General features: G+C 47.1%; 2 protein-coding genes across 3 annotated transcripts in view; one reads left to right on the top strand and one right to left on the bottom strand.

The window, feature by feature from the left end:
• SYN3 (synapsin III) overlaps positions 1–27,645 on the top strand; it is a 402,826-nt gene that overhangs the window by 109,897 nt on the left and 265,284 nt on the right. For both annotated transcript variants that reach the window (XM_029206767.1, XM_029206768.1), the window contains 2 exons: positions 237–393; positions 3,646–3,735. In XM_029206767.1, coding sequence (XP_029062600.1) covers positions 237–393; positions 3,646–3,735 — 247 coding nt within the window. The remainder of the gene's footprint in view (positions 1–236; positions 394–3,645; positions 3,736–27,645) is intronic.
• Positions 5,938–27,645, bottom strand: part of TIMP3 (TIMP metallopeptidase inhibitor 3) — a 56,409-nt gene continuing 34,701 nt past the window's right edge. The window contains exons 2-5 of the mRNA XM_029206769.1: positions 18,465–18,547; positions 11,451–11,562; positions 10,628–10,749; positions 5,938–9,519 (exon numbers count right to left, since the gene is read on the bottom strand). Of these exons, the coding sequence (XP_029062602.1) occupies positions 9,322–9,519; positions 10,628–10,749; positions 11,451–11,562; positions 18,465–18,547 (515 nt within the window). The 3' untranslated portion in view covers positions 5,938–9,321. The remainder of the gene's footprint in view (positions 9,520–10,627; positions 10,750–11,450; positions 11,563–18,464; positions 18,548–27,645) is intronic.

Here is a 27,645-nt window from a genome sequence, read left to right as displayed (position 1 = left end):
TCAATATGGAAAATTTAGAAAACAACCTTAAAAAGGAATAGAAAAAAGTATGAATTGTTTTCAGTCCTTTTACTTTTCAGTTGCTGTGTGTTTGCATCTGAGCTTCCTCATCCATACTCCCACACCCCATCTGCATTCTGAACTGAGGCGCTATCCCCAGCAGGCTGTGGCTTGTTGCCCTGATTGTTCCATCAATGCAAGGTATGTAACACTGCTGCCGGCCCCTCTCTTGGCAGATCCTTCAAGCCGGACTTCATCCTTGTCCGCCAGCATGCCTACAGCATGGCCCTGGGCGAAGACTACCGCAGCCTGGTCATCGGCCTCCAGTATGGAGGGCTGCCTGCCGTCAACTCCCTCTACTCCGTCTACAACTTCTGCAGCAAGCCCTGGGTGGTAGGTGCTGGGCCAGGCTGACCCAGAATGAAGGGGGAGGCGTGGCTGGCCTCCCAGCCCTGAAGTGAACCCATTCCCCAGCATGGAGGCCCAGTAATAAAAGGAGTCTTTTTTTTTTTTTTGCGGTATGCGGGCCTCTCACTGTTGTGGCCTCTCCCGTTACGGAGCACAGGCTCCGGATGCGCAAGCTCAGCGGCCATGGCTCATGGGTCTAGCCGCTCCAGGGTATGTGGGATCTTCCTGGACTGGGACACGAACCTGTGTCCCCTGCATCAGCAGGTGGACTCTCAACCACTGTGCCACCAGGGAAGCCCTAAAAGGAGTCTTTTTAAAGGAACTGAATAAACAACTTAGATCCCAAACTCCTTCTTGTAGTTATTACCTAATGATATTATATAGCATATTATGACACAGTGTTATGTTATAATAATATTAGTGGTAAGAGGGGGTACCCTACTGCTCTTATTAATATTTGAGCATGTCATCATTTTTGTTTAAAGGTCAGCACTGTTTATTGAGCACTTACTATATACTAGAAATCTGTGCTGCCTGGTGCTCACGCTATTGCTATCATGTGAAGTGAGCATCCTTACTCTATTTTACAGAGAAGGAAGATCAGCTTTAGGGCTGTTAAGGAACTCCCCAGGGTCATGGAGCCAGGGAGGGGTGAAACCCAAACTTGAAGTCATCTCTCTGCAGTCCCTAATGCTCGATTCCTCTCCTACTTTTATTCATTAGTTTCATATTCATTCATTTGATATGCCTTTCCATCCAAATGTTACCTGTAAGAGAGACTTTTCCTAAAATATCACCCCATCACTCCCCAAATACTCTCAAATTTCTTACCCTGCTTTATTTTTTCCCCAAATACTTATCTCCACCTAGAATGATATGTTTATTCATTCATCTGTATTATCCAGCTCCCCTACTTGAAATAATCTATTCATGCAACAAACAGAGCACCTACTATGTTCCAGGGACTGTTCTAAGTTCTAGGAACATGGCAGTGAGCAAATCAGACCAAAATCCCCAGATCTTACATTGTAGTGAGCAGGGGCACATGAAGTATGTTAATAGACATGCCAAATATTTAATATGACATAAGTGTCAAGGGGAAAACAAAGCAGAGAAGGGGAAGAGGAAATGTAGAGGTTCGGGGGTATGTAGGATGTGCTCTATGAAGCTCTTAGCCATCTCATCTCTTCTTGTCTCTCTGCATGGTCTCCTGGTGGTAGGGCAGTGGTTGAGAGCATGGGCTCTGGAGCCAGACTGCCTAGGTCCAGGCTCCTCCACTTACGAGCTGATTAGCGTTGTGCAACTTGCTTGATCTCTCTGAGTTTATTTTCCATATTTGTAAAAGGATGATAAAAATAGGGCCCTCCTGGTAGGGTTATGAGTTAATACATGTAAAGTACTTAGAATGGTGGGTGGCATTAAGTACATACTCAAAAAATGGTAACAACTATTATTGTCCCTAGCATTAGGAACGAGGTCACTGCAGAGCTGGCACTCAGTATTTATTGAATGCATACATGCATTACTTTAATAGATATAGATAGTCTTTAACCACTGTTACCAAGGCTTTGGTCTCCTTCTCATTCTTCCCTAACCAGGCTTTTAGGCCTGCAACATCCCAGAAAGGTCCTAGGTAGTATTAGTTCACCTTCCTTGTTTTCCAACATAGTCATGGTCATGGTAGCAACTACCATTTATTAGCACTAACTGCACTCTGAGCCCTTCACATGCATATTATATTTAATCCTTGAACCACCCTGATAGTAGGTATTTCTAATATCTCCATTGTACAGATGAGGAAACTGAGGCTCATGCAGCCAGTAGGAGGTAGTGAAGCTGGGCATATCCAAAACTCCTGCTTGATTATGGAATTACTCTCCTTCTCTGGACTTCAGTTTCCTTATCTGTAGAATGAGGGACCCTCCCATCATTTTCCATATTTCTGAGGTCCCTCGAGCCCACTAAACTGACACCGTGTTGCACCACAGCTGCAGATTACAGCCCAAGAATCTACAGACCAATCCTGGCCTGATGCCGAAAGTTCCTAAGTTACCTGTTCTTTCTTTGTGAGCTCTTAGTATTGAGTTACCCCAAAGTACGTTTGGCACAAGACTTAGCTCCTCTTCTAGCCATTGGGCATCCACGTTAGGCCACACATTGCAGCATATTTCTTCTTCGTGATCAGCGTCTACCTTCCTCTTCCCTGCTTTTGTTCACCAGCAGCTCCCCTTTGCCTTCTGGGTGAATTCCCAGCTCTTTGTCTGGCCTCTAAGGCTCCTGGTGGTCTGTGATGGATCACTCTCCAGCCTCCTCTCTCACTGTCCCTTGCACCCAAGGCCACAGCCATGGCAGCCACTGAGTGTCTCCAGCACACAGTTGTTTCACTGCACACCTGGAATGCCCTCTTCCTTCTCTTATGTCATCTGCTCCAGGGAGTCATCCTCACCCCCACTCTGTCCCTCTTCCAGGTCCCATAACCCCCTCACTTCCCTCCAGCAAGACATTATTATCCCAACCATCTGCCCACAGGCGGTCTTTCCTCCAGGCCTGGTCTACGTGTTCAGTGTGTTGCCCCAATATTAAGGCACAGTGCTGGGCACAGAATGAGCTCCCAGGGTGCTGAGTAGGGTGGGTGATAGAGGAGACTATAAGTCTGAGGTCTGCTTTTCAGGAGCTTATCCACTAGCTCTGGAGACAGTAACTATCTCCATAGCAAAACTAGGAAGTACTGAAGCAGGGGGAGCACAGTGTGGAAGGGATGCAGCTTGTGCTGTTGGAAATGAGTGGGGTTTCTAAAATCAGAGAAAATACTTACTACTAACATAGCCAACATTCAGGTGTACCTATGGAGCAGGGCTTGCTTTTAATGCACTATATTTAATCCTTACAACAATCCTGTCAGGTTGGATCTCTTGTTTTCTCCATTTACAAATGAGGAAACTGAAGCTCAGAAATCTGAAATGACTTTCAGGGTTACACAGCTAGTAAGTGGTAGAGGATTTGAACCCAGAGTCTACACCATAAACTACTACACAAATGCCTCTCAAAAACGAAGGGCATTGCAGGCAGGGAACATGGCATGAAGGTCAGCAGCTTGTGCTTGTGTGAAATGCTAAGAGTGTAGTAAATGCTTATGAAATGTGATTGAGCAGAACTTAGTGGACCTGGCGGGAATGAAGGGGTTGGTACATACTGGGTAACAACGGTTGACCAGTGTTCTCTCGTATTCTTCCCTAGTTCTCTCAACTCATTAAGATCTTCCATTCCCTGGGTCCTGAGAAGTTCCCGCTTGTGGAGCAAACGTTTTTCCCCAACCATAAGCCAATGGTGAGTGCCCTTTTTTACTCTGCTTATTTTTGTGATATGGCATAAACACAGTTGTCCATGTACTTAGTCCATTTGAATGGAGGAGATGGGCTCAGGGGCTGCTCCCTGACCACCTAGGCTCTAAGGAAGAGCTGTGACATCCTATAGGAATACCTGGCTTTCCTAGGAGAAGGGTCAGGTCTCCAGGTAAAATTTCAGGCAGTAGAGCAAATGACAAAGATGGACAGCATTCCTTGGGACATTGGGAATTTTCAGCAAATCAGGGGGCAACTTGAGCTGGCATATTGGAACCAAAGGTTGATAATAAAGGTGAAAGATGTTTCAAAGGTTGGATGTTACCTTGAACCCTTGAGCCCTGTGCGGGACCTGGTTTTAACTCTTATTTTAATAAAAGCAGTAATATTTTGTTTGCATTGATCGTCAAAGGGCAGTTTCCTTGTGCATCCTCTTCGCATTCCAACTTTTGAATATACTCAAGGTTGTCTCTGGGAAGCGGTTGGAGCTTCCCAGAGAATTCAGAGTATGTGGGATAGCCTTCCATTTGGAATATGTGGGATAGCCTCCCATTTGGATGGTGGGAAAGGTGAACATCTTTTGGGATGAGGTGGAGAGTTCTTCATCCTGCGGCCGGAAGAAGTTGGATCAAGAGTTCTGGGCAGCTGGAAATAGCCCGTGACATGCCTGCTTTCATGGTTGGTGGTCTTGTTAAACTGGTCAAAGGAATGCAGGGCCATGGCCCCATGCATGCCTTGCAAGGAATGTGAGTCTTGGGGAACAAGAGAGTTAATAGGGTATTCAGTAATCTCAGCTGAGGATGATGCTGTGCTTGTAGAATCCCAAACTTAGGCTGCTGAGCTTGACAATCCTGTTTGGAGACACTGATAGGTGTCTCCAGGTAGGGGACAGTCTAACCAGGCAGAAATATTTCTCATTGATTATCTTTCCGTTATATCTGATGCAGTGAGAGGAGTCATAGAATCCAGGATGTGCTGGTTGGAATAAGAAGGGCATGTGCAACCCAGCATATTCCAACTAAATGAGCATACCGTGGAGAAAATTCAGGGTTTATCCTCAAACCAGCCTGAGTTTGAATCCCAGTTCTGCCTACTTACTAGGTCTTGGGTCTCTGTGAGCCTCAGCTTCCTCAGCCAAAAACCATGGATGACAGTGGAACTACCTGATTGGGTTGTTGAGATTTAATGTGATCATGTGTGTAGGGTGCTGTGCTTGGCATATGATAGGTGCTCAAAATAGAGTAGCTTTAAAATAGGGGCAAAGCCATACCCTGGAACACTGTCAACAATGGGATGAAAGTTGGGTGAGGGGTCTGCAGCCAGCCCAGCCCATTGAGGGTGACAGGCCCAGCTGTAAGTTCTGGGAGGCGTTGGCTGGCTGTAGTGAGTTCCTGGCATTCCCAACTAGGCCAAGCCCTACTCGGAATTTCAGGCAGGCATTTGGCATCAAGGACTGCTGTTTGAGCCTCCCCCTCCCACTTCCACCAGGCTGAGATTCTTAGGAAGATTCTTCCCACCAGGGAAGGCCAAGTCAGGGCCCCAGTCTGGGAATACCTGTACCACTAATAGGCAATTCGATATTGATCCAGATTCCATAGAACTAGGGAGAACCCTGGCCATAGAATCAGGGAGCAAGGTCAGGACTGGATTAGCAGCCAGGAGGAAAGCTAGGATGCTGCTCCTGAAAATGCACCTGACTGGGGCAGGGGGGGTCCACGCTGTAGAAGTGAGTGGACGGAGGGGAGTGGGCACAGACCAGGAGCCAAAGCAGGCAGGACCTGGCTTCCAAGGCCCTCTGTGATCCCTATAACCCACAATGGCAGTCAGGACACAAGGAGACAAGAGACTCTATCAGGTGTGTGATAGAAATAAAACCACTTTACTGTTTAGAATAAAGGACACACTATAAAAAGTGAACATTATGCAACATTACAAGACAATATACATTCACGGCATATAAAATTCATAAATAACATGGAGGAAAACTGTAAACAGTGCTACAAAATTTAGCAACAAATACATTCCTTCCAGACAGGGTTTTCTCTGGTTGGTTTCTCTCCATCACTTCTGGGTCTCAGGACAGCAGACCGGCTAAGGAGGAAGGTGGGGGTCATGGGAGAATTTACGAAGCCCCTCCCCTTGGAGCATGAGCCCTCCTCGTGTCTCCCAAGAGCCAATTTGGAAGCTGTTGATATCTGTCTCCCCAACACTCCCCCATTTTGTTTTGCTTTTGCTGTCAGAATTTAAGTGTTTTTCTTGTGTAAAACTATTTTAGTGATATTTTTACTTTGGCAGCCAGGAGCCAAACACTTGGGTGTCATTTTTGGTTAATCCATATTGTTGATCATTGAGCATATGTTGAAGGGCAGAGGCAGGGGAGGGTATTGTCTCCTGGGGACCACAGTTCCTATGAGACAGCTGTTCCAATAAGTCATTTGTTTTTTTAATTGCTCAAGAACCATGGTATGAAAAATGGTGCTCATGGGCTGTAGCTTGATTGCCATGATGTAGGGTCTGGGGCTGGGTAAGGCTAAAGCACAGGAGTCTCCCAGTATTATCTACCCTGGCCAGATGGAGCACTGGCCTGAAAGGTGAGAGCCTGGGTGTGGTGCTTCTGGATAGGGAGACAGAAGAGATGGCCAGAGGAGGCCAAGAGAGCTTGGAATCACAGGTCCCACAGCCCTGGATTTTTAGGAGAAATCGTGGCTTCCCAATGGGGTGGACAAACGGACTAGAGGGAGAAGGGAATGGGAATGACCAGCAGACTGCCCAGGGCCAGATGCCTCAGAGCAAGGATGTGAATGTACTTGCTATTTTTTCTCTCCTCCCTCCTAGTCCAGAAAGCCACTAGGATGCTGATAGGGAGGAGTCTGGAGGAGTCTCTAGTGCTAGTTCCTTCTAGTTTCCCCAATTCGCCAGTCTCGCTGCCTGCGCAGTAGAAGTATTTACCCTCCGTTCCACTGTAGAATTTGATTCAGGAAAATGGCGGCGTGTGGGTTTTGTTTTTTTTTCTTTTTCCTCTTAAACACAATGTACACATATTACAGCCTACACATGACATAAGATTTAGCAAAATAAAACGTTCACGATATGAATGAAATACAGAAGTGTCTCAGCTACATAAATGACTTTAAATTATACAGTAAGTGAACAGGTGAAATAAACAAAGCTATAGCTTATAGAAAGCTCAAAAACCGCCCTCTGACATCACTCTGCAAAGGACCCTTCTTTGCTCAGGACCTGCTGTTTTCCTTGCCAGGGCCTGGCAGATGGGACTGTGGTTCCACCAACTTTTCAGAGGGAAACTTCAGGTGGCTCATGCTGAGGCCTCACCTCAAGCCCCTCCTTGTGTGAGTGGAGATGACCCCACCAGGGACCAAGAATAGCCAGATGCCTCATGGAGGTCACACTAATGCCCAGTTGTGGGAGGGCACTTGTGCAGGTTGGGTTAGGGGTTCCACCTTATAGGACTTTGAGGTCCAAATAAAGAAAATCTTAAAACACCAAGTCTGGGGCTCACCCCTTAAAAACCACTGGCCTGCTGACCTCAGCTTCTCCTGCTCACGTTGCCCCATTGAGAGAGCAAAGCAACCCCCCCCCTGCCCCCCCCCCCCCATTTCCTGTATGCCAGATGTCACAACCACAAGGTGAAAGATAGGTAATGAAATCAATCCCAAGGAAACCGGATGCCTGTACTGCCTTCCTGCACTGGGGTCCTGCCAAACACCTTGCCTGGGCATTTGCATTTGTGTGCGAGACATTACAATGTATTGTCTGCTTCTTTTTTTTTTTTTCTCCTGTTTCAGTTGGCAGCTCTGTTTCCTAAAGTGGAATGAACTGAAGATACAAATACTAATACAGGATAAATACCCATAATCTGAAAAAAGAGAGCAATCATGTTAAATGTAACCATCCTACCATCCCCAATTCTGTAAAATATACATTATCACCTACTCTTGGCATCTCACTTTCAACACTTAAACTTAAAATAATTTTATTTAATCAGAGAATTTATATTATAGTTTTACTTCAAAAAACACAACAAAAACCCTACAGCTGATTGCAGAGTAAGGCTTTCCCAATGACCACCAATTTTAACTTTATGAGCTGAGGACCTCAGGAGGTGGCATTCACCCACCAGTAAGCTGGAGGAAGAGGAGCAAGTTGTCCCCAAACCCAGGAAAGGTGGCCATCTAGCCAAGGCAGGGCACTGCAGCTTTCCTTCCTGTGCCCAGGCCCCTGACCCACATTCACTCTCATCTCCCATCTGAGCCAAGCCAGTAAGGCAGTTAAACGAAGGCCCCAAACATGAAGCAGGAGAAAAGGAGAGGGACAGAGGTCAGATGACCCCAATTAGAGGGATGCTAAGGGTGCTCAGAATTTCAAATTTTAATTAAAATGAAAAAAAAAAAGGTCAACTTGGAATGTCATGATTTTCTTTAAACAAGCAACAACAACAAAATAGAAGAGATTAAACTATTGGTGTATTTAACAGCATTGAACAGAATTCTGTGTCCTGTAAAAAATTAGCTTATGTCCCCATGTGGGTATATGCAAATGTGTATGCAAACACATCCCCCTAGGTGAGATAAATGCTACTTTGGAAATAGTATTCTCTACCCATATCTACTGGTCCTATATCTGTGGATAGTGTACTGTGTTTGTATCTCTCCAATTTACATAAAGGCAAGCTCCTGGCCAAATCTACTAAAGAGTTTTCCAGGAGGAAATCTTGTGGGAGGCGGGGAGAGGAAAGACATTCATCTCAGTCTTTCACCTGAGCTTTTGTCCAAGGCAGGCAAATTGCCTCCTGACCTCAGGCAGATGTTTAAGTCTTCACCAACTAAGAAAGTTCTGTTATTCTGGCCTGGCTGCTTGCTCCAGACTCAGAAACATCTGGTCAACCCAAGCATCGTTGGGCTGGGGAATTGTGTGTGTGCTGCATCATCCAGACCCTCTTGCAGTTTCTTCCTCCCCTCCCTCACTCTCACGTGCAGACACAGACAGACATAGTCTGGTGGGGACATGCAGTAGCATCTCCTTGGTGTATAAGATCTTCTGCGTACCTTGAGTCTATCTGCTTGCTGCCCTTGACTGATTTGAAACAGTTGGCTTTTCAGCAGCTTCCTTGTCTGTGTCCTTTATGTACTGGGGAAGGGGGAAGAGAAGGGCAAAGGGAGGAGGGTCTGGGAGATGGTGAGATGGGGAAGAAGAAAGAGGGGTAGGTATTACAATGCCCAAATTGGGTAGTTTTTCAATTTTTGTTTTCCTAAAAAAATATAGATTATATCATCACAAAGAAGAATATACATTCCTCATTCTTTCCGGCATGGCACCAAAAATTTCCAGGTGGAAATGGGTGATGTCAAAACCAAAAAGAAAGGGAAGGGTGGGCCAGGAGGATGGTTCCAAATAAACTCCATATGACAGCATAGATTTTCCTTTAAGTGTTCGAAGTGCTAAATTTGCAAGAAAACAGGCACTAATTTCATTGTCATCATCTGGGAAGAGTTAGTGTCCAAGGGAAGCTCAGTGGGAAGGGAGGTAAGTGAGGTGGGGCAGGGTCTGGCACTCAGGGGTCTGTGGCATTGATGATGCTTTTGTCCGGGGGGGCCCATCCTCGGTACCAGCTGCAGTAGCCACCCTTCTGCCGGATGCAGGCATAGTGTTTGGACTGGTAGCCAGGGTAGCCAAAATTGGAGAGCATGTCGGTCCAGAGACACTCGTTCTTGGAGGTCACAAAGCAAGGCAGGTAGTAGCAGGATTTGATCTGCAGTGAGATAACAACCAAAGGTTGGTGGAGCCTGCTGTGGTGGACCTAGGCCTGATGCTTGCCTGAGACTGGATTCAGAACTTGGGACCACTGCAGGTGGAGCCCAGCCACATCACTCCCTTAGTGAAAATAATATAAATAACACTCACCAATACTTATTGAGCACCTACTGTGTACCAGACATTCTGCTAAGTGCTTCTATAATATTCTCTTTAATTCTCATAACAGATTTATCTCCCTTTTACAAAGAATAGAGCCTCAGAGAGGTTAAGTAACTTGCCCCAGGTCACACAGCCAGAAAGTGGTAGAATTAGACATTTGGGAGTGCTTTCCCTCTCAAATGGTAACAGGCAAAGGCGGGAGCTCTCAGCTGTCGTTAGGGAATTGAGAAATTAGAAAGATTAAAGCATACACTGTAGAGTCCAGCTGCCCTAGGCTAGAAATCAGACGTAGTGAGCTGTGTGACTTAGGGCTAGCTACTTAAGCTCTCTAGGCCTCTGTTTCCTCCTCTGCAAAATGGGGACAATTAAAACTGTACTAGTCATAATCACTATTGTCCCATTTTGCAGAGTTGTTGTGAGAATTAACTGAAAGAATGGCCTAACTGCCTCCCTCAGCAGCAAGGCTGTGTGCCCTGACCCTGTGCTTGGGTCAAGGAGTTGGGCCAGGTTGAAGAGTGACCCTCTGCAGCAAGTGGTATCAGCAGTCCTGCGCCAGCTTGCCCACCTGGGGCGGGGGCCACCAGCGAGTCAGCTGCCTAGGTGAACCCACTTGGGGCTGCTGGGCAGGACCTGCCAACGTAAGGATCCTGTACCTGCCACAACCTTGAGCCACGGGAGGGGCCAAGGATGCTGAAGAGCCCTCATGCCCCGGCAGCTGCCAAGTGGGCAGCACATATTACAGCAGAAAGGCATTCTTTCCTCGCCTTCCTCACTGCTCAGCCTGGTGCAACATTCCTCACCACTCCTTCTTGGACCTGCCCCTCTGCTCAGGCCTGACATGCACACCCTTCCCAGCCTCACAGCCCAGTGCCCAGTACTGTAGGAGCTGATGTTTCTGGGGCTGCGAGCCAGCACCTCCCCTGCCTGCTCTCCCTGGGGCTTACCTTGCAATTACAACCCAGATGATATCGATAGTTCAACCCCTTGCGCTGGGAAAGGGTGAGCTGGTCCCACCTCTCCACGAAGTTACACAGTCCTGTGTACATCTTGCCATCATAGACACGGCCTAGAGGAGGAGAGGGACAACAAGCGGGGGTTATTTTGTCCAGAACCCAGCCAGAAGAGGAAGAATTCATACCTACTGAGTAACCCCCTTAGGCCAGGAACTGTGCTACGTACTCTTCAGTCCCATGGTTTTATTTCATCCTCCCCAACACCTTTTAGGATGAGTTGTATTCCCATTTTCCAAATGCAGAAAATTAAGTTCAGAGAGGTTAAGCGATTTGCAGAAGGTCCCAAACCCAGTAAGCACTGGAGCTGGGGCCAGAGACCAACTATTCTCTTCCCGTGTCAATGGCTTTTTGATCTTGCTTTTGTTTTTTCCTTTCTACGTTGACTGCCTAAAGGTGGATAAGTTTCAAAGACAGACCTAATAGGTTGTCCTAAGATGTGGAGAGCAATAGGTACTAGCAATTTCTTTTTATTTACAGTAAAGCTGAGAAATTGCAAAACCAGGCAAAACTAGGTTTCCTCCCCAGAGTCAGTGGTAGAGCGGAGACTAAAATCCAGCCTCACTGTAGGAACTTCAAGCCCCCACCACTGGTCAAGCAAGATGGACTCAACACTAGATATTCCTTATAAGTCAGTGGGCTCATCGCCAACGTCCTGAGAACACTGCTGGGTCTGCCATTCCTTCTCCATCATCTAAAGTGAAGGAACAGTGGACCTTGGCCAAACCCTGGCCTAGATGCTGCATTTGGCCGTTACCTGTCAGCAGGTACTGGTACTTGTTGACCTCTAGCTTAAGGCCACAGAGACTTTCGGAAGCTTCTGTGTGGATGTACTGCACGTGGGGCATCTTGGTGAAGCCTCGGTACATCTGTGGGCAGAAGGAATATCATGAGAGGGGGACCAGGGCTCAGAACACATGCTGTCATTTGGGCTGTGGGATCGGATTCCCCTAATAGGCCACTGTGTAGCCGGTCACTGACCTACCTACCCCAGGGTCTTCACTTCAGAGACGAGGCCACCTGCTCCTCACTTGTCTGAGCCATGGGTGGTGCCTTCCCCGAGAAACCTTCCCATCCACCCAGTCACACCTCCCATTCCATTTTACAGATGAGGAGCCTGAGGCCTAGGCAGATTAAGTGGCTTGTCTAAGGCCACACAGTTGGCGAATAGCAGAGGTAGGCATCCAAGCAGGGGAATCTGCTCTTAACCATTATCCTATGCTGTCTCCCAATGCAGCCTCACAAGTTCATGGCTAAGGGCCTCTGATGCAGGCAGATGCCATTTATAGCTATTGTGCCTCCTTTGTCAGCATGCGCTCAGAGCCACTGGTGTGAATGTAACAAAGGCTGAACCCACTTGGTTATTCCAGGTCAAGTCGACGAGTGTTATCCGGGCCCGGATCTGTTGAGACAACTGCTAACCATGTGAGCTGGTGGAGGTGGGAGGGGGCACCGAGGTGTTGCCCAATCCCATTATCCCCCAGTTCTCAGAGTACACAGGCCCTGGTTGGCTGGTGGTCTCTAGGCTTATCCCAAGGGTTTCCAATAAGACAACGTCTCTATTTTAGTTCCTGGCATGCATAAGTAATTTACTAATGGTAATAAAAAGCCAGACGTCACCTCATTGGTGTCTCATCTAAGTGCCTCCCATTCAGTCTAATGGGCTGTTTTTCTTTCTCGCCATCTTCTTTTAAGTGGCGACTGGCTGGCGGGGGTAGGTGGTCCATGAAGCCCTCTGCCATCACAAAGGGTCTCTTGGACCGACAGGGTTTGGGAGCCTCTGCCTTTTTAAGGGGAGTGCTGTTCTAATTGTGTGCAACCATCGGTGCAGGTGCTTTTAATTTACCTGGCCTCCCTTCTTAACCCTCTTTTCCTGGGAGGCTCTCCAGATGAACGAGGAAATGCAGCCAAGAGCAGCGAGAAGTGCTGTCCTCTCAGTTTTGAGCTGTGCTCTCGGGGAGCACGGGCGTGTCACATCCTACCCCCAACTTCCTCAGTGATGGATGGTGCCTCTCTGGATTTAACAGGAACCATGCTTAAGCATGCTGCTGTGTGCATGCCATCAAGTGTGGCCTCGGGAGAACGTCCCCTGCACTCACTCCCAGGCCCGACAACTTCTCACTTTGGTGTGGATGACCCTTGACTTTTTGGCAAGTGTTCCAACTCAGTACTCTCTCTAGGTCTTTCAGGCCAGCCTGTTGGAGCCTCAGTTTATTCCATGTTGGTCTGTCCCCTGTATCTCTTTTCTGCTTTATGGGTAAGAATCAAGCCCCTGCCCAGTAAGAACTCAACTTGTTGAAATCAGCTTGGCATCTCTGCTACTTTTGAACTGAAGAACCCTTTATTTTAACATGGTTTCTAGCACTTGCATGTGGAGCCAAAATCTTAACACATTATAAATGACTGAGTCTGACAAATACAGAGCTGCCTTTCAGGGTCAATTCTGAAAATAACAATATGGTAAATGTATGGTAAAGGCAGGTTTTACTCATTTTGTTGTCTTTTCTTTATGATAATCCAGCTTGATCTAAATATTGATCCTAAAGTATTATTAGGTTTGTAGTCATAGAGACCGAGAATTGGTTTGACAAACTTAGGAGGGTTATAACAGGTTTATAATGTCCTGAAATCAGAGAATCTGAGAATCTCAGAATTGGAAAGGCTGTTAATCTAATCCAGCCGATGCAATGGAAGATTAATGGTAAACTCGGGTTCTGTGGACAGACAGCCAGAGTCTGCATCTTGTCTCTGCCACTTATTTGCCTCTTGGAAAGTTACGTACCATCTTTGGGCCTCACTTTCTTCACAAAGCAATTACTTCATATAGTGTTTTTGAGAATTAAATGCCTTAGAATAGCACTTGGCATACCTTTAGTAAAAATTAGTTTAAAGCCAGTTATACTAAAGTTCGTAATAAGCAGAGGGAAGGATTTGGTCCTCTTCTTCCTACATGTCTTGCCCAGCCTCATCACTTAAGTGCAAGTAGTTAAAGCAGGTTTCAGACGTAGACAGGTTGCTCTTTTTTCCCCCAGCTTTACTGAGGTATGACTGACAGATAAAAAGTCTATCAGTGTAAGGGGAGGTTTTGATATATGTATACATTGTGATTACCACAATGAAGCTAGTTAACACATCCATCACCTCATATAGTTACCTTTTTATGTGTGAGAACACAACATCTACTCTCTTAACAACTTTCTAGTATGTAGTACAGTGTTGGTAACCATAGTCCCCATGCTGTCCACTAGCTCCCCAGAACTTACGCATCCTGCAGTACTGAAAATGTGTACCCTTTCACCAACACCTCCGCATTTCCTCCACCTCCTAGACCCTGGTAACCACCATTCTACTCTCTGCTTCTAAGAATTCAACTTTTTTAGATTCCACAAATATGTGAGATCATGCATTATTTTTCTTTCTGTGTCTGGCTTATACTTAGCATAATGTCCTCCAGGTTCATCTTTGTTGTCATAAATGACAGGATTTCCTTTTTTAAGGCTGAATAATATTCCATTATAATATTTAATTGCAGTATTGTATATACACCACATTGGCCCCTACAAGCCTCTGGGCATGGCTTCGCTTTGTGATAGTATCTACACGAAGTTCTAAGAAGTTAACTTCCCTCGGGGTGAAGGGACAAATAACGTGGGAAAGAAATTTCTGAGTTTGGGGAGTTTTCCCTATTTCTTATGGAATGTCTGGTCTTTATACTTGCAGCATGAACTGTCACCACTATGTCAGATATTTCTGGCGTGCCTACAGCACTGTGCTGGATACTGCTTTATATCATAAACTCATTTAAACTCACAACTGATTCTTATAAGCAGCCGAGTTTCAGAGACATTAGGTAACCTGACTGAGGTACCAAGTGCATGGATCTCTCTCACAGAATAGGCTGTCTAGCTGGGGTGGCAGAGCGCATGAGAACAGAGTCACAGGCATTTGGGGGAGGAGAACTGTTCCCCATAGGCTGGGGCGGTCAGAGAGGCTTCCAGCTGGAGCTTCAAAGGTGAGACCCTGCTATTAATCATTTGATTAGACAAAGCCTTGAAGGAAGGAAGTCACTGGGGGCCAAGCATTCCGATTGTCCAGCAGATCTGTCCTGCCCAGAGTCAGGACATGCACAGCACATGACCAGCGGGCCTCCCCATGGGCCTTTCCCAAGACCAGCTGGGACATAATGTCCCCCACGTGCTGTCCCCTGCAGCCAGCCTGAGAGCATGTCTCCATGGCATAAACTATAGCTACAGGCAAAGCAGATGAGAGATAAGATCCCCAAAGATTAGAACATCCAATTCTGGAAACTTCCACCTTTGTACCACAGCCCAGCGCCTCAGCCCCAGCGAATCTCATGTTTGGGTTTGCAATAAGCTCCCTCAACATTCTAACACCCTTCCCCTGCCCCCAAACACACCTGTGGGTCACTGCACACTCAAGAGATGCCTGAGAGGAGGACCAGAGGCCCTGGAATTAGCATATGGGAGAGGGTCTGCCTGCCTTTCATCTGGTGAGAAGTTTTGGGGCGAGGGGGTGGGAACTCTGAGAGAGAAGAGAGTTCAGACAGAGCAGCTCAAATTCTCACGTTTTCCCCGTTCCTTTAGTCCTGCTCTAAGGGAGTCCTTGCTTTCCCCAGCTGACTCTCTGGGGTAGACTCTAATCCGCTAGAACAAAGCGCCCAGGGACCAGTGCCAAAACTCCTGCAGGCTCCCCTCTCTGGCCTCTTCCCCTTCCCTCCTACAAAGATATTTTTCCATACACCCTTTGCAAGTCAAGAGCTACACTGCTGGATGACAAATCCACAAACCCAAGTTAACCTCCTTTTGTTCCCTAGGGGAACTAGATACAAATGGGGTGGGGGGAGCCCCCAAAGTGGGTGGGAATGATGAATCAGCCTGCTGCTCCACTGCTCTGTAATCTCCCTGTAGGCAAAAACGCTAATTTCACTCTAGTTTGCTACTTTCTGACTATACAATCTTGACGGTTGTTTAGCCTTTCCAAATATCACCTGTAAAATAAAGGATAATGTGTATCTATTTTACAGGGTTGTTGTGAGAATTGTTCCCCCATCATTATAACAATTATCTTTGGGGCTTCCCTGGTGGTGCAGTGGTTGAGAGTCCGCCTGCTGATGCAGGGGACACGGGTTCGTGCCCCAGTCTGGGAGGATCCCACATGCTGCGGAGCGGCTGCGCCCGTGAGCCATGGCCACTGAGCCTGTGCGTCCGGAGCCTGTGCTCCGCAGCAGGGGAGGCCACAATAGTGAGAGGCCCGTGTACCGCAAAAAAAAAAAAAATTATCTTTGCATCCTCAGATCAAAAAATCACAGTGCAAAGCACAGAAGCACTGAGAGCGTGGGGAGGAGGGAGAGAAGAAGGGACATGAGGGAGGGAGGGAGGGTGACTGAATGGCCTACTCCTACTCCTATGTCTCGCACCTTCTTGGATTAGCAGACTGGTACCTGGAGACCAGCAGAATCCAGGGGCCTGTCTGGATAGAAGGGCAATGACCAGTTCTATATGTTATCTAATATTGGGCTGGTAGCAGGGCAGAGTTAATAAAACGTACTAGATAGTGGTTGATGATCAAAGAAAGATGGCAGGGAGATTTTGGGAGTCACTGTAAAGAGCACACAGGATTGGGAAGGAACCCTGACACCTCAGCTTGGGAACCAGATCTAGCTTTAATTAAATGTGTGATTCTGGACAACTCATTTCCCTTTGAGCCTCTGTCACAAGTAAATCAAGGGATTTTATTTTCTAATGTCCAGCACTCTGATCCATGGACCTGGGTGAAAGATGGTGAATGGACAACAAAAGACCAGCATCTTGGGAGTGGGTGTGTGTCCTCTGAAGTGGATGGGTGAGCAAATGTTATTTGGCCTCTAAACACTGCTCAGAGGCTGTTCCCAGTGAGGGGGAATGGGACATTCTGCCCACAGCAAGGGCCTCTGGTCACCCTGGCATCCAGGCCTTGAAGGAAGGAGAGAAGCTAGGCAAACTTAGGAACCACTGCTCCCAGCCTCTTCCCCTCCCAGCTCTCTGCTGACCATAGTGCATCTCACAATGTGAAGGATTATTCCAGAGCAGGCAGGGAATGCATCTCCTGAACCTCTGCTTTTGTCTAATCTGCTTTTGCATTTGCTTGCCAGCTGCCAGGGGTTGCACAGTGGGTTTTTTGGGTTGTTATTGCTCTTGTTGGTCCCCTCTCCACCCACTCTTCCCTCCCCATGGCCATCTGAAGACATAAGCTGGTCCCATGACCAAGCTTGGGCAGCCAACGGCAGCTGGCCAGGGCTGACTCTGGACATTACATAACCAGAATGCTGTGGATGTTTCCAAAATTGAATCCAAAGCAACAGGTTCCACAAACTCGGTACATCTAACCTCAGGCCTCAGGATGCAGGAATTATGAGGCCTGGAGGTCTGCCTCTGAGATGGTTGGTTACAACCCAGGGGCTGTGTCACTCCCCCTCTGAATTCTACCCATAAATTGTCTCCTCGGGAGTTTCAGGCCAGTGCGTCTCACACTCATCCCCTCATTAGATGGACAAGCATTTACCAAGTCCCTGTTGCCTGCCGGTCCCACCCTAATTGCTGGGAACGCAAATGTGGGCACTGAGTACAAGGGCTAGCAGTCCCCTGGGACCTGGGCACACCCCATCTCAGACTCCTGATTAGTCCTGCACGTGTGTCTTCTCTCCCACCTGACTATAGTTCCTAAACATAGGAACCGCATCTTCCTTGTGGCCTCCACAGCTCCTGGCACAGAGTGCTGCATGTAGGGAGGTGCTTACAAAGGTGGAGTGATGGACCAGCTGCCAAGTTGTTCAGGGTCGAGCCCCAGTCCTCTGTGCTGAGGCACCCAAACCAGCTCCTGCTTAGAAGTAACACAGCCCGTGTCCCAGGGCACTTAGAACCCTGAAATGCCTGAGCCAGGAGGGCTCTTAGGGGTACCCAGCCCAACCTCACACTGTTGACATATGGCAAAACTGAGCCCAGGAAAAGGGACAATTCTAAGGCAAGTGAGCCAAGTGAAGGAATGGAGATGAGACTAGGAGGCAGGCTCCCTAGGTTTTGAATCTGATGTGCTTTTTCTTAGGGCATACTTCCTGAATGTGCTTCATAATGTTAACATCCTCACAAATATGCTCAGTTATATGAACATGCTTTGTAAACGATGCTAACTACTGGGATGCAAGAAGACAATTAAAGCCGGGAAAATAGGGAGAGAGGGTGACGTTCCTACTTTGGCTTGAGGTTCCTGTGATCAGCACAAGTTTAATGTAAAGTTTTGAGAGGTTAAACCTAAGTTGTAACCTCAGTGACTGCATAAAACCAGTAGGCATTATTGAATCCTAAAACGTCAGACCTCGGAAGAGCCTGTAGAGACGATCTAGTCAACATCCCTCCCCCCATTTTACAGATGGGAAGACTGAGGTCCAGAGAGGGGCAGTGACTTGGCCAGTGTCTCATAGTTACTAGGTAACAGGGCTTTCTTCTGTCTGGTTCCAGAGTGCAGCTTCTTAACAGCTGCCTCTGAGGGACTCCACTGGCCCTGGCTCTGGGATGAAGCAGCCAGCACCACCACCACCACCTGTCCCTTTCTGCTGCCTCATCTATGCCCTCTCCAGCCAGGTGGAGGGGCTAGGGCTGGGGCTCAGACACTGAGCAAACCTTAAGTCCAACCCCACTTGCCTCCATTGGCCAAGACTCTTGACAAAAACCCCCCAAACCCTCCTGAATCCTGGGATCAGGCTGCTGTCACTCACCTTCATCTGCTTGATGGTATAGACCAGTGTGCCAAAGGGCCCCTCCTTCACCAGCTTCTTCCCCACCACCTTGGCCCGGATCACTGTAGAAGAAGGCAAGACAGAGACAGGGAAGTTAGGGAGGCCTGAACCACTTTAGGGACCACATCTTAGGGTGGGCATCCAGCTCCCAGTATGTCTGGAATTGTTTTCTTTGTAACTCTGAAGCAACTAGAATAGATGATTGTGTTTATAAGAGCAAGCATTCAGGTAAGAGACACTGGGATGGGGGTGGGCAGGGAGGAGTGGAAGAGAAAGAGAAGACAGACATCTTTGGAGTTAATTTCCCTAAACACTCATAGTTGCAGTCTGGAAATTTCTAAGGCTGTACTCACGCCTGGAGGAGTGACTCTGTGGTTTCACCATAATCCAAAATCTACTTCTCCTGTTAGAGCCTCCCGCCCTCATTCCATTGCACCTCTGACAATCCCATGGTCTCCCAGACCTATTCTCTTTCTACCAGGACCGCTTTCTGAGATCTACCTCATTTGGGACTCTTCCTTTGCATGCATCTTGATACACCCACAGGGTTGTGATGTACCCCAGTTTGACCTCCATGCCCCAGTTGGCACTCTGATGGGGCCCTTGGTCCCCAGCACTTAGATGGCAAGGGATGCAGTAGAGAGCAGCTCAATAAGGATGTGGTAGAGGAAGAAGCAGTTGGGAGCAGAGGCTTAGGAGCCAACCAGACTCTTCCAATCCTAGCCCTGTTCTTTGTGGCTGTTATGACTGTGGGCAAGTAACTTTGTTTCTGGCCTCCAATTTCCTCTTCTACAGAACAGGATAATAATGTTACCAGTTACCTGAATTGAAGGGATTGGGCAAGATAATGCATGTGGAAAACTCTCAGCACTATGTCTTGGACAGAGTGTATATTAATGTTATTAATATCATCATTATTATCATCATTATTGATAAAAATGGGACGGGCTGACCCATGGAAGGATTGTTACTGGAAAAAATAGCTCCCATTTATCACACACCTACTATATGCAAGAGTACATTTTACTTATTTACTCCTCACAACTGCCTTATAAGGTCAGTATTAGCATCCACATTACACAGATGAGGAAACTGACAGAGAAGTGAAACCATTTCCTCATTTTGAGCCTCAATTTTCTTATCTGTAAAGAGGATGTGCTACCTATGTCAGGGAATTGGAATGAGGATTAAGCAAAAAACCTTATGAAATTTCTTACTACAACATCTGGTAGAAGGGAGTTGCTCAGTAAATATTAGTCGACTATGTATACAAAAATAATTAGACCCAGTGTGACAAAGGCTGGAAGAAAGGCATTTACTACATGCAGTAAGAACACAGAGAAGAGAGGGATTGACTTGGAGATTATAAGAGGCTTCTTTTTCTATTGTATGTGAAGAAGCTATCTTCAAATATTTGTCAAACCAGCAAGTGGACAGATCTTGAAGACAGAACTCAGAAACTGCAAAGAAGTTGCGTTCATTGGCTCAGCCAAAGAACAAGTCATCTAATAACAAGAACTAGCAACAAAGTCGGGGGATTGAGGTGGTGCTGTCATGGGGGCAGAGAGCCTCTCCATCAAAGGGGGCTGGATGCTCTCATGCTAGGACTTTGACCAGAATGGAGTGGATTTTGCATTTATAGCAGCCGTGTTTGAATCACAAATTGAACTCTTCCAGCTCTAGGATCTTATCACTCTTTCTTACCTCACGTTGCACTTAGCCCAAAAAAGAGCAGGTGCTCAATAAATGTTTGTTAAACAGATTACCCTTTACACACACACACACACACACACACCCCTACACACACACCCACACACACCCCTACACACACACACACACACACACACCCCTACCTGCCTATTCTGGTAGCTTCATTATCCTTCCCCGTTTTGGTTGTCCTACCATGTTTCTCAATTCCTTGTCTCTAATCTCTTAAAAATTTCCTTACTAGGAACCAACTCCCCTACCCCAGCTGAATCCTATCCTGTTTCTTCCCAGATGAGCTTGGAGCCTATTCTCCCAGTCAGACTTGAAGTCAGGATCCAGATGAATCAATGGCCCCTCCAAACCTTACTTGCCAGGGATGGCAAAACACGGAGCCCAGTGGCAAAGTTAGCAATTCAGCAGAGGCAGCTCAATTTGGGAAGAGGCAAGTGGCTGTTTCCAAGTCTGCTGTAAAAACGAGAGCTTGGCAAGATCCCAGGCCAAGTTCCCTAAAGATTCTGCCCCCACCTCTGTGTCTGACTTTGAAACAGCATCCTTGGCAGGGAGCCATCCTCCCAGAGGCCCCAGGGACTATTTCCTCTACATTAACTCCCACAGGCAGGTTGTAACAGCTTAACTGTTGGGCAGAAGGCATGTCTGCCAGGACTTTCCTATTGATTCCTCCTGAATTGATTTGGCTCCATCTTCTGCTTCTTTATTAATACAGAAGGTAAAAGAAGGAGTGAGTCTTTGCCTTGGGAGGAAAAAAAGCAAAAGGGATTCCTTTAAATAGCAACGTCTACCCTTTCCTGGCTCAAAAATGGCTTGACTTCATTTAGACATAACATGTCATAAGCAGACCTGTCCTATAAAGCTGGGTACTTCTGGAAGCTTCTGCATGCACAGTGAGTCAATTCCTTCCTTACCCCGAAATGGTCTGAGCTTGGAACCTTTTCATCTGAGAATAGTTCAGGGAAAAGAGAGTAAGTTTTTGTAATCAGGAAGCCACATTTGAGTTTGAGTTCCACCATTACCATGCAGCCTCAGGCAAACCCCTGTGTCCCCAGAGCTCCTTCCTCCTAAATATCTCTGATTGTCTTGGCCCAGTGCCCATCACGTGGCTTATAAGTGATATACTTATTACTAGTAGAGCAGCAACATGACCTAGCATTGAAGAGCCAGGTCCCTGGAGCCTGACTGCCTGGGTTTGAATCCCAGTGCTGACGCTGTGTGACCTTAGGAAAGTTACTAAGCCCCTCTGTGCCTTTGTTTCCTAATCTATGACAGTATCTCATAAAGTTGCTGTGAGGGTTAAGTAGCACAAACACTGAGGACAGTGTGTGGCCCATCCCAAACCCTATGTGTTCGCTGTCACTGTTATTAGCATTACCACCACTACCATGACTTCTGTTATGTGTCCATCCAGAGTACCTGTAGGCTTCTAACATGCACTATAAGCTAAACCTGGGGGTTCTGCTTAGGATGAGGAGAAAGGTAAGCTGATCAGAATACTTTGGTCTTGTAAAATTTCAGGGAGAGGTGGGGGAGCACACATTAACTTGTCAAAACAAACTTACAAGGTGTTATTTAGGCCTGGAGCACCCACGCCATCATAGGTACCTGTCCCATCTCATCATCCATAGTAGCCCAAGAGTGACTTGCCAGTACCAAACAAGATCCCATGGTCATGGTCCAGAAAGATTGAAGCAGAGATGACCCAGTGTAGAGGCCACACCAGTGTTCTCCTTATAAAAACAAAACTGCATTAAACTGAACTAAAATTAAATAACATTCTGCTCTCCCACATAGATTCGCAAAGTCCTTCCAAAGTAAAATCGCTGGCCAACCCCAAATCCGCCTATTTGGTCTGTGAATTAATATGTCTTTATTTGCTTCAGTTTTTCCTCTGCAATTCAAATGTGTGCTATTTTTTACTTTCCTGTTTGGCAATCAGGGTGCCCCCAAGGCGTTAGCTGGCCCAGGGACCAGAGTGAACAGGGGAGGTGCAGGGAGGTCACGGTTCAGCAACAACAGAAAACGGTTCCAAACTTGGAGCTGGCAGCACATCTGGCCGTTCCCACCATCTTGATGTGGCTGGAAGCCCACTTTACAGACGGGCTTAGCTGGACACAGGTTTTCTTTATTCTCCTCCATGCTGTGGAGCGGCGCCCACGCTGTCTCCCTAGTGTCCTCCAGCAGGTAAACCTACGTGGGCGTGAACTGGGTTGGCGTCTGGGAAAATGGGTTGGGTACTGCTAGAGGTGACGACAAGACATAGAAGTCCCATTTCCCACCTCGTACAGTCTAGCGGGAAGGCAAAGTTTAAAAGTTCATGGCTAGCACCAGTCAGAGAAGTGGGGGTGAGGTGTAGCCTGAATCTCAGTCTTGGAGCCTTTTATGCTCCTGGGCTTCTGAGTGTGGAGGTCAAAAGAAATATTTTAATTTAAAAGCATGTAAGAAGAAACTGACGAGGCTATGTATACTTATATTATTGGCACATAGATATATAAATGTATGTGGGGCCCTCTTAAATACATCATACACCTTAGGATCCAGGTACAAATGTATAGATCTATAGAATTATCTTTCCTTCCTTTCAATAATTTTTTTTTTATTGGGGGAGGAATAATAAGAGCTTGCAAAAACAAGGCACATCCCTTCCAGAAATAATTGTGTGCTGCCTGCCCCCACCCATCCATGGTAATGTAGACCACAAGCAGCATAAGTTTTGAACAAAAACCAGTTTTGATGGCAACAGGATTCTGCTTCCAGTGCAGCTTACTGGTGTGTCCAGAAATTGCACATCTGCTGTTCATCGGAATATTCAAAGAGGGATAAAACACCCATGAGCTGGCCCCTGCCGCTCACTCTGTCCTTCCACCTCCCATCCAACTAGCTTCAATCAAATCCAGACCTTTCTACTCCAAACTGATTGTTGGACTTTCCTACCAGTGGGCTGGAAGGCTGAGTTTGGCTAGGTTTGGGAGCAAGGATCCCTTAACTGGATTAATGTACACCAACTGAAGACTCCAGATTCTGCCTATCTTAGCATCCTGTCAAGAGCAGTACAGATCCTCTCCATGATGTAGGAGTTGATTCAGCCATCTAGTGGGTGAGATACTACCTCTCCCCCAACCACACACACACATTGCCCCATACCTGTCTCTCAAAGGCCCTGTAGAATGATTTTGCTGGCTTAAGGTATGGTCTTTAGAAGAACAGGGAGGATAACTAAGGTACACCTGGCCAGTAGACAGAATGAATTTCTCCAAAAGCAGAAATCAGTGTTAGTGTCAACCCCAGAGAAGGTACTGTTCTGACGGCAGCAGGCAGAACCTAGGTAGGCACAAAAGCCTAGACCCTGGGCTCACCTGTTTTTCAGGCCTGGACTTAAGGAAGAGAGGGGTCTGGGAGTGTTAAAATGATGCCCATTCCCATGGAAGCACTCGAGAAATCAGGAAGGAGGGATGTCTGCAATCCAGCTTGTCTAATGGTCACCTGATGTTTATTTCCCAGTTGTCATCCTCAAAGGATGGCAAAGGAAAGTTCCTTTCTGAGGCCAGCGTACTCACAATAAAGGAGATCCCCCAGCCCACCTGGCTCAGCCACTAAGCAATTCTCACTTCCTGTGCATCGTGGACAGCCTGCATTTTAGCCTCTGCAAGGAGGGCAGAGCCAGGCTCTCTTGCTTCTCCAGCTGCTCACCCACTAATTCACCCTCAGCTCCTTGCCTTTCATTGCATCACATCAGTAAGTCTAGGGAAGAGGGGAGGAACTAGAACGCATTGGTAACAACTACCATGCATTGAACCCCTCTGATGTGCCAGGCAATGTGTACACGTTATCTCACTCTGTCCTCATGGCAACCCTATGAGGTGGCTGTTATTGTCCCCATTTTCTGCCTATGGAACAGAAGATCAGATACCCTGAGGGCAGTTTTGCATCCCAGAGGGAAAAAGAAAATTGGTGCCCCCCAAGAAAGCAGACTGCCTTAAAACCTTTCCATGAGATTTGTACTGATTGCAAGAGTTCATAATCTTTCTGCACCTCCCCACCCCCACTGTCAGTGCTACTGTCAGAGAGGAGGACTGTCCCTAGGAGGCAGGGCCCCCTTATAATCCCCCACTGACCTCCACATCTCCTTGACTACCCACTTTCCTTTCCAATCACTCACACACGTCCTCTGATTAGTAGTAGGAATCCACAAGTAATCACTATTAGCAGTGTAACAGAGTATCATCTGTTTAGCATCCTGTGCTCCCCAGCAAGGTTTTTGTGGAAGGAAAACAACTTAGAAACCACAAAACCTGATGATCCATGAGGTTTCTCACAACACTATGAGTCTGAGGTTAATCAGAATGATTAATTAGATGAGACAGTGCACATGTAAAAAGGCACTTTGTAACCCTGAAGCTAAACAGATAATATACTGCCGTGTTGCTGATGGTGAGTACTTGTAGATTCTCAAATGCACTAGTCAGAGGAAGACCACCAGGGACCCAAAAGATTCTTGCGATTCAGCATTTCCTCATTTGCTGAGATCTTTAGTATCCACCTCCAGGGCCTTTTCGAGCTCCTCCTCAGTTATCTGCTGCCTCTCTGGGCACTTTGATGACACTTTGATGATGTCCATGTTTGAGGAAGGGGCCTTAGGAATTAAGGGTGGGGGGCAGAGGCCTGAGGGGCCTGCCCTAACTGAATCTTTCTGGTTGCCAGCCCATTTTGTTATCACCACCCCAAACCCCAAAAGCCCCTCTAGAAAAACTCAGAAGCTCAAAGGTCAGATCAAGAAAACCCCTATGGAAGTGGCCATGATACACTGAAATGAACATGCATGCAGCACATGGGACCTGAATGAAGTCACTGCCCTGTCACTATGTGACCTTGGGCAAGTCACTTCCCATCCCAGCTTATAAATTGGTGTGATGATTACCAAGCTCAAAAGGTTCTTATGATGACCTAATGCCCTTCCTCCACTCTACCAAAGCAGCTCTCGTCAGGGTCACCCATGACCTCCATGGTGCTCAGTCCAGTCAGCAGTGGGTTCTTTGTCCTCCTCTTATTCATATCCAGCATGTGACGTTCATACCATCTGTACAACTGACAGCTCCCACATTTTTGCAACCTCCAACCCAGAACTCCCATGACCTTTGACTCATATATCCAACAGTCTACATTTAGTCTACATCTATACCTAGAAGTCTAATAAGAGATCTCAGATTCAACCCATCTAAAACCAAGCTCCTAATAATGGTCCTCATCCACACCTAGGCCTCCCATCGGCCCCATCTCGGGAAATGGCAACTCATTCCACACCAGCACCCCATCTCCTTCCTACTTTTTCTTCACCCCAAACAACCCATCCTCTCTGGGCCTTTGCCTTTGCAACTGCTCCTGCTGGAACACTCTTTCTTCAGTAGCCACAGGGCTCCCTCCCTCACCTGGTTTCAAATATCACCTGGTCAGGGTGCCTCCCCTGATCCCCCAACATCCCTCCCCCAAGCACTCCCTATATCTGCTGGCCAGCCTTACTGTGCTCAAAGCTCAAAGCACCAGCCACCATCTGCCATATTATACAGACCTTGTTTGTTCATTGATTATCTCCCCCCACTAGAATGTAAGCCTCATGAGCGGGCAGGGTCTTTGTTCCATAACTGCTGTAGCCCAAGCAACCAGAAGAGACAGGCTCCCAATATGTATTTGATGAATACGTGAAGCTAAAATTGCCACCCACATGGAGGGCAATTTTTAAAAAATAGATAAATAAGTCCTCTGAGCAAGTTCTGGCAAATGACCATGTCTTTCTGAGCCTTATTCCATCAGAAAGGGGATACTGGCAGGTCCCAGTTCTTAGGGTCAGATAAGCATCTGTCCAATGATCGTTTACTGAGTATTGTACTAGACTCACAGGAACCTGGAGATAAATGAGGCCCTGAAGGAACTCGGGGCCAGAGTTACAAAAGACAGGAAAGGAAACAGGTGAATGGCATTCGAGTCTGGCAAACACAGCTGGTATGCCACAAAGAGGGGTGAAGCCTGTCCCAGGGAAGGGTGTCAGGGGCTCCCTGGAGATGGCAGCTGATTTGGGTCTTAGCCCATTCTGGAGAAGAGACTCAGTATGCTTTATCTGAATCCAGAGGAAACAGAAACCTGGACCAGACTTGGTGGGGAGAGCCTAACGAAAACAGCTGGGAGTGAGCAGAATCCCACCTTTCCAGGAAGATGGCCCTAGAAAACTTGAGGGGTGTGGGCGGGTGGGGGGGGCAGCCTGTGTGAGGAAGAATGCTCCTCAGAGAAGTCTCAGAAGTAGGCTCTTCCTGCATCCTCCTCTGGTCCCCTGAGGGCACTTCTGTCAGTTTCAAAGGCCCTTTTTGTTGATGTCAAACCCACAGTCAGACCCTTAAGATGCACTCCCAATCAAGATAGGGAGTCTCCAGTTCAAAGCCTGTCCTGACTAACTCTTTCCATTAAGTAAAAATATTAATTTTGGTTTTATTTAAGCAGGTTTTTTGGCGAGAAATGAACCCCTGCAGCTAAAAATAAACCCAAGTACACACACAGAAAAATCTGGAGAGCTGCAAATTATTTCAACCCAAGTTTCCATCTCAGAGAAAGCTATTAAAACCCAGAGAATATTAAAACTTCTTTCTGCACAGAGACTCTTGTTTCTCAGTCCCTGCCTGTGTGCTGGGGTCCCCCAGGCAAGACTGTCCTAGGGATGCCGTGTCCTGGGGCTCCTGGCAAAGGGGAGGAGGGGCCTGGCAGCGTCCTAGCTCTCCTCACCTTGTAGGCACTGGATTTCTGCTTGAGCAGGCCAGGAAACACACAAGGGCCCCCTCTGACATCTGTTGTATGTAAAAGGAAGGGGCCAGAGAGGGGAGGAAAGGGAACACAGGCCCAGAAAGGTCAAGTTGCCTGGAACTTTGAAATGATTTAAAAGGGAACACAAACAAAATCTACATCTCACTCCTGCATTCATGTTTTAAGTGGTGACCTCAATTTTAAACTTTTAAAAGACAAAATTTAAGAGTCACTACCTGGGCACATGCCTAGACTTGGGATTAATACATTTCGTTTCTAACTCGACTACTTGTAAAGTCAGCTACTCTCAATTTCTTCCAGTGGGCACAGCCAATTTGGGGGAAGGATAAGGATCATTTGGCCTAGGACAGGGCAAAGTCCCAGGGCTGACTGGTTCTTGGATTCAGGTCTGACTCACCTGGGGCCGATGACCAACTTTGAAGAGATATGGTGTTTGTGTGCTCTGGGTTTCTAGGAGGCCAGTAAGGCAACTGCCCCAAAGTATTCACCAAGCATGGTTAGAGTCACAGAGGCTTTTGCTCTGCAAACTATGGTCAGCAGGGGAGTGTCAATATCCCAGAGTACAGAAAGTGGGAAAGGTGGACCTTCTCCCATAACCCCCCACATTCTCCCAAGAACAGATAGGAGCAACAAT

This window comes from Monodon monoceros, unplaced genomic scaffold, assembly GCF_005190385.1.
Source record: "Monodon monoceros isolate NGI ecotype Baffin Bay Population unplaced genomic scaffold, NGI_Narwhal_1 Super_Scaffold_6, whole genome shotgun sequence".
Classification (NCBI taxonomy): Eukaryota; Metazoa; Chordata; class Mammalia; order Artiodactyla; family Monodontidae; genus Monodon; species Monodon monoceros.
The sequence above is the reverse complement of the archived record's forward strand: the minus strand, read 5'-3'. Positions and strand labels throughout refer to the sequence as shown.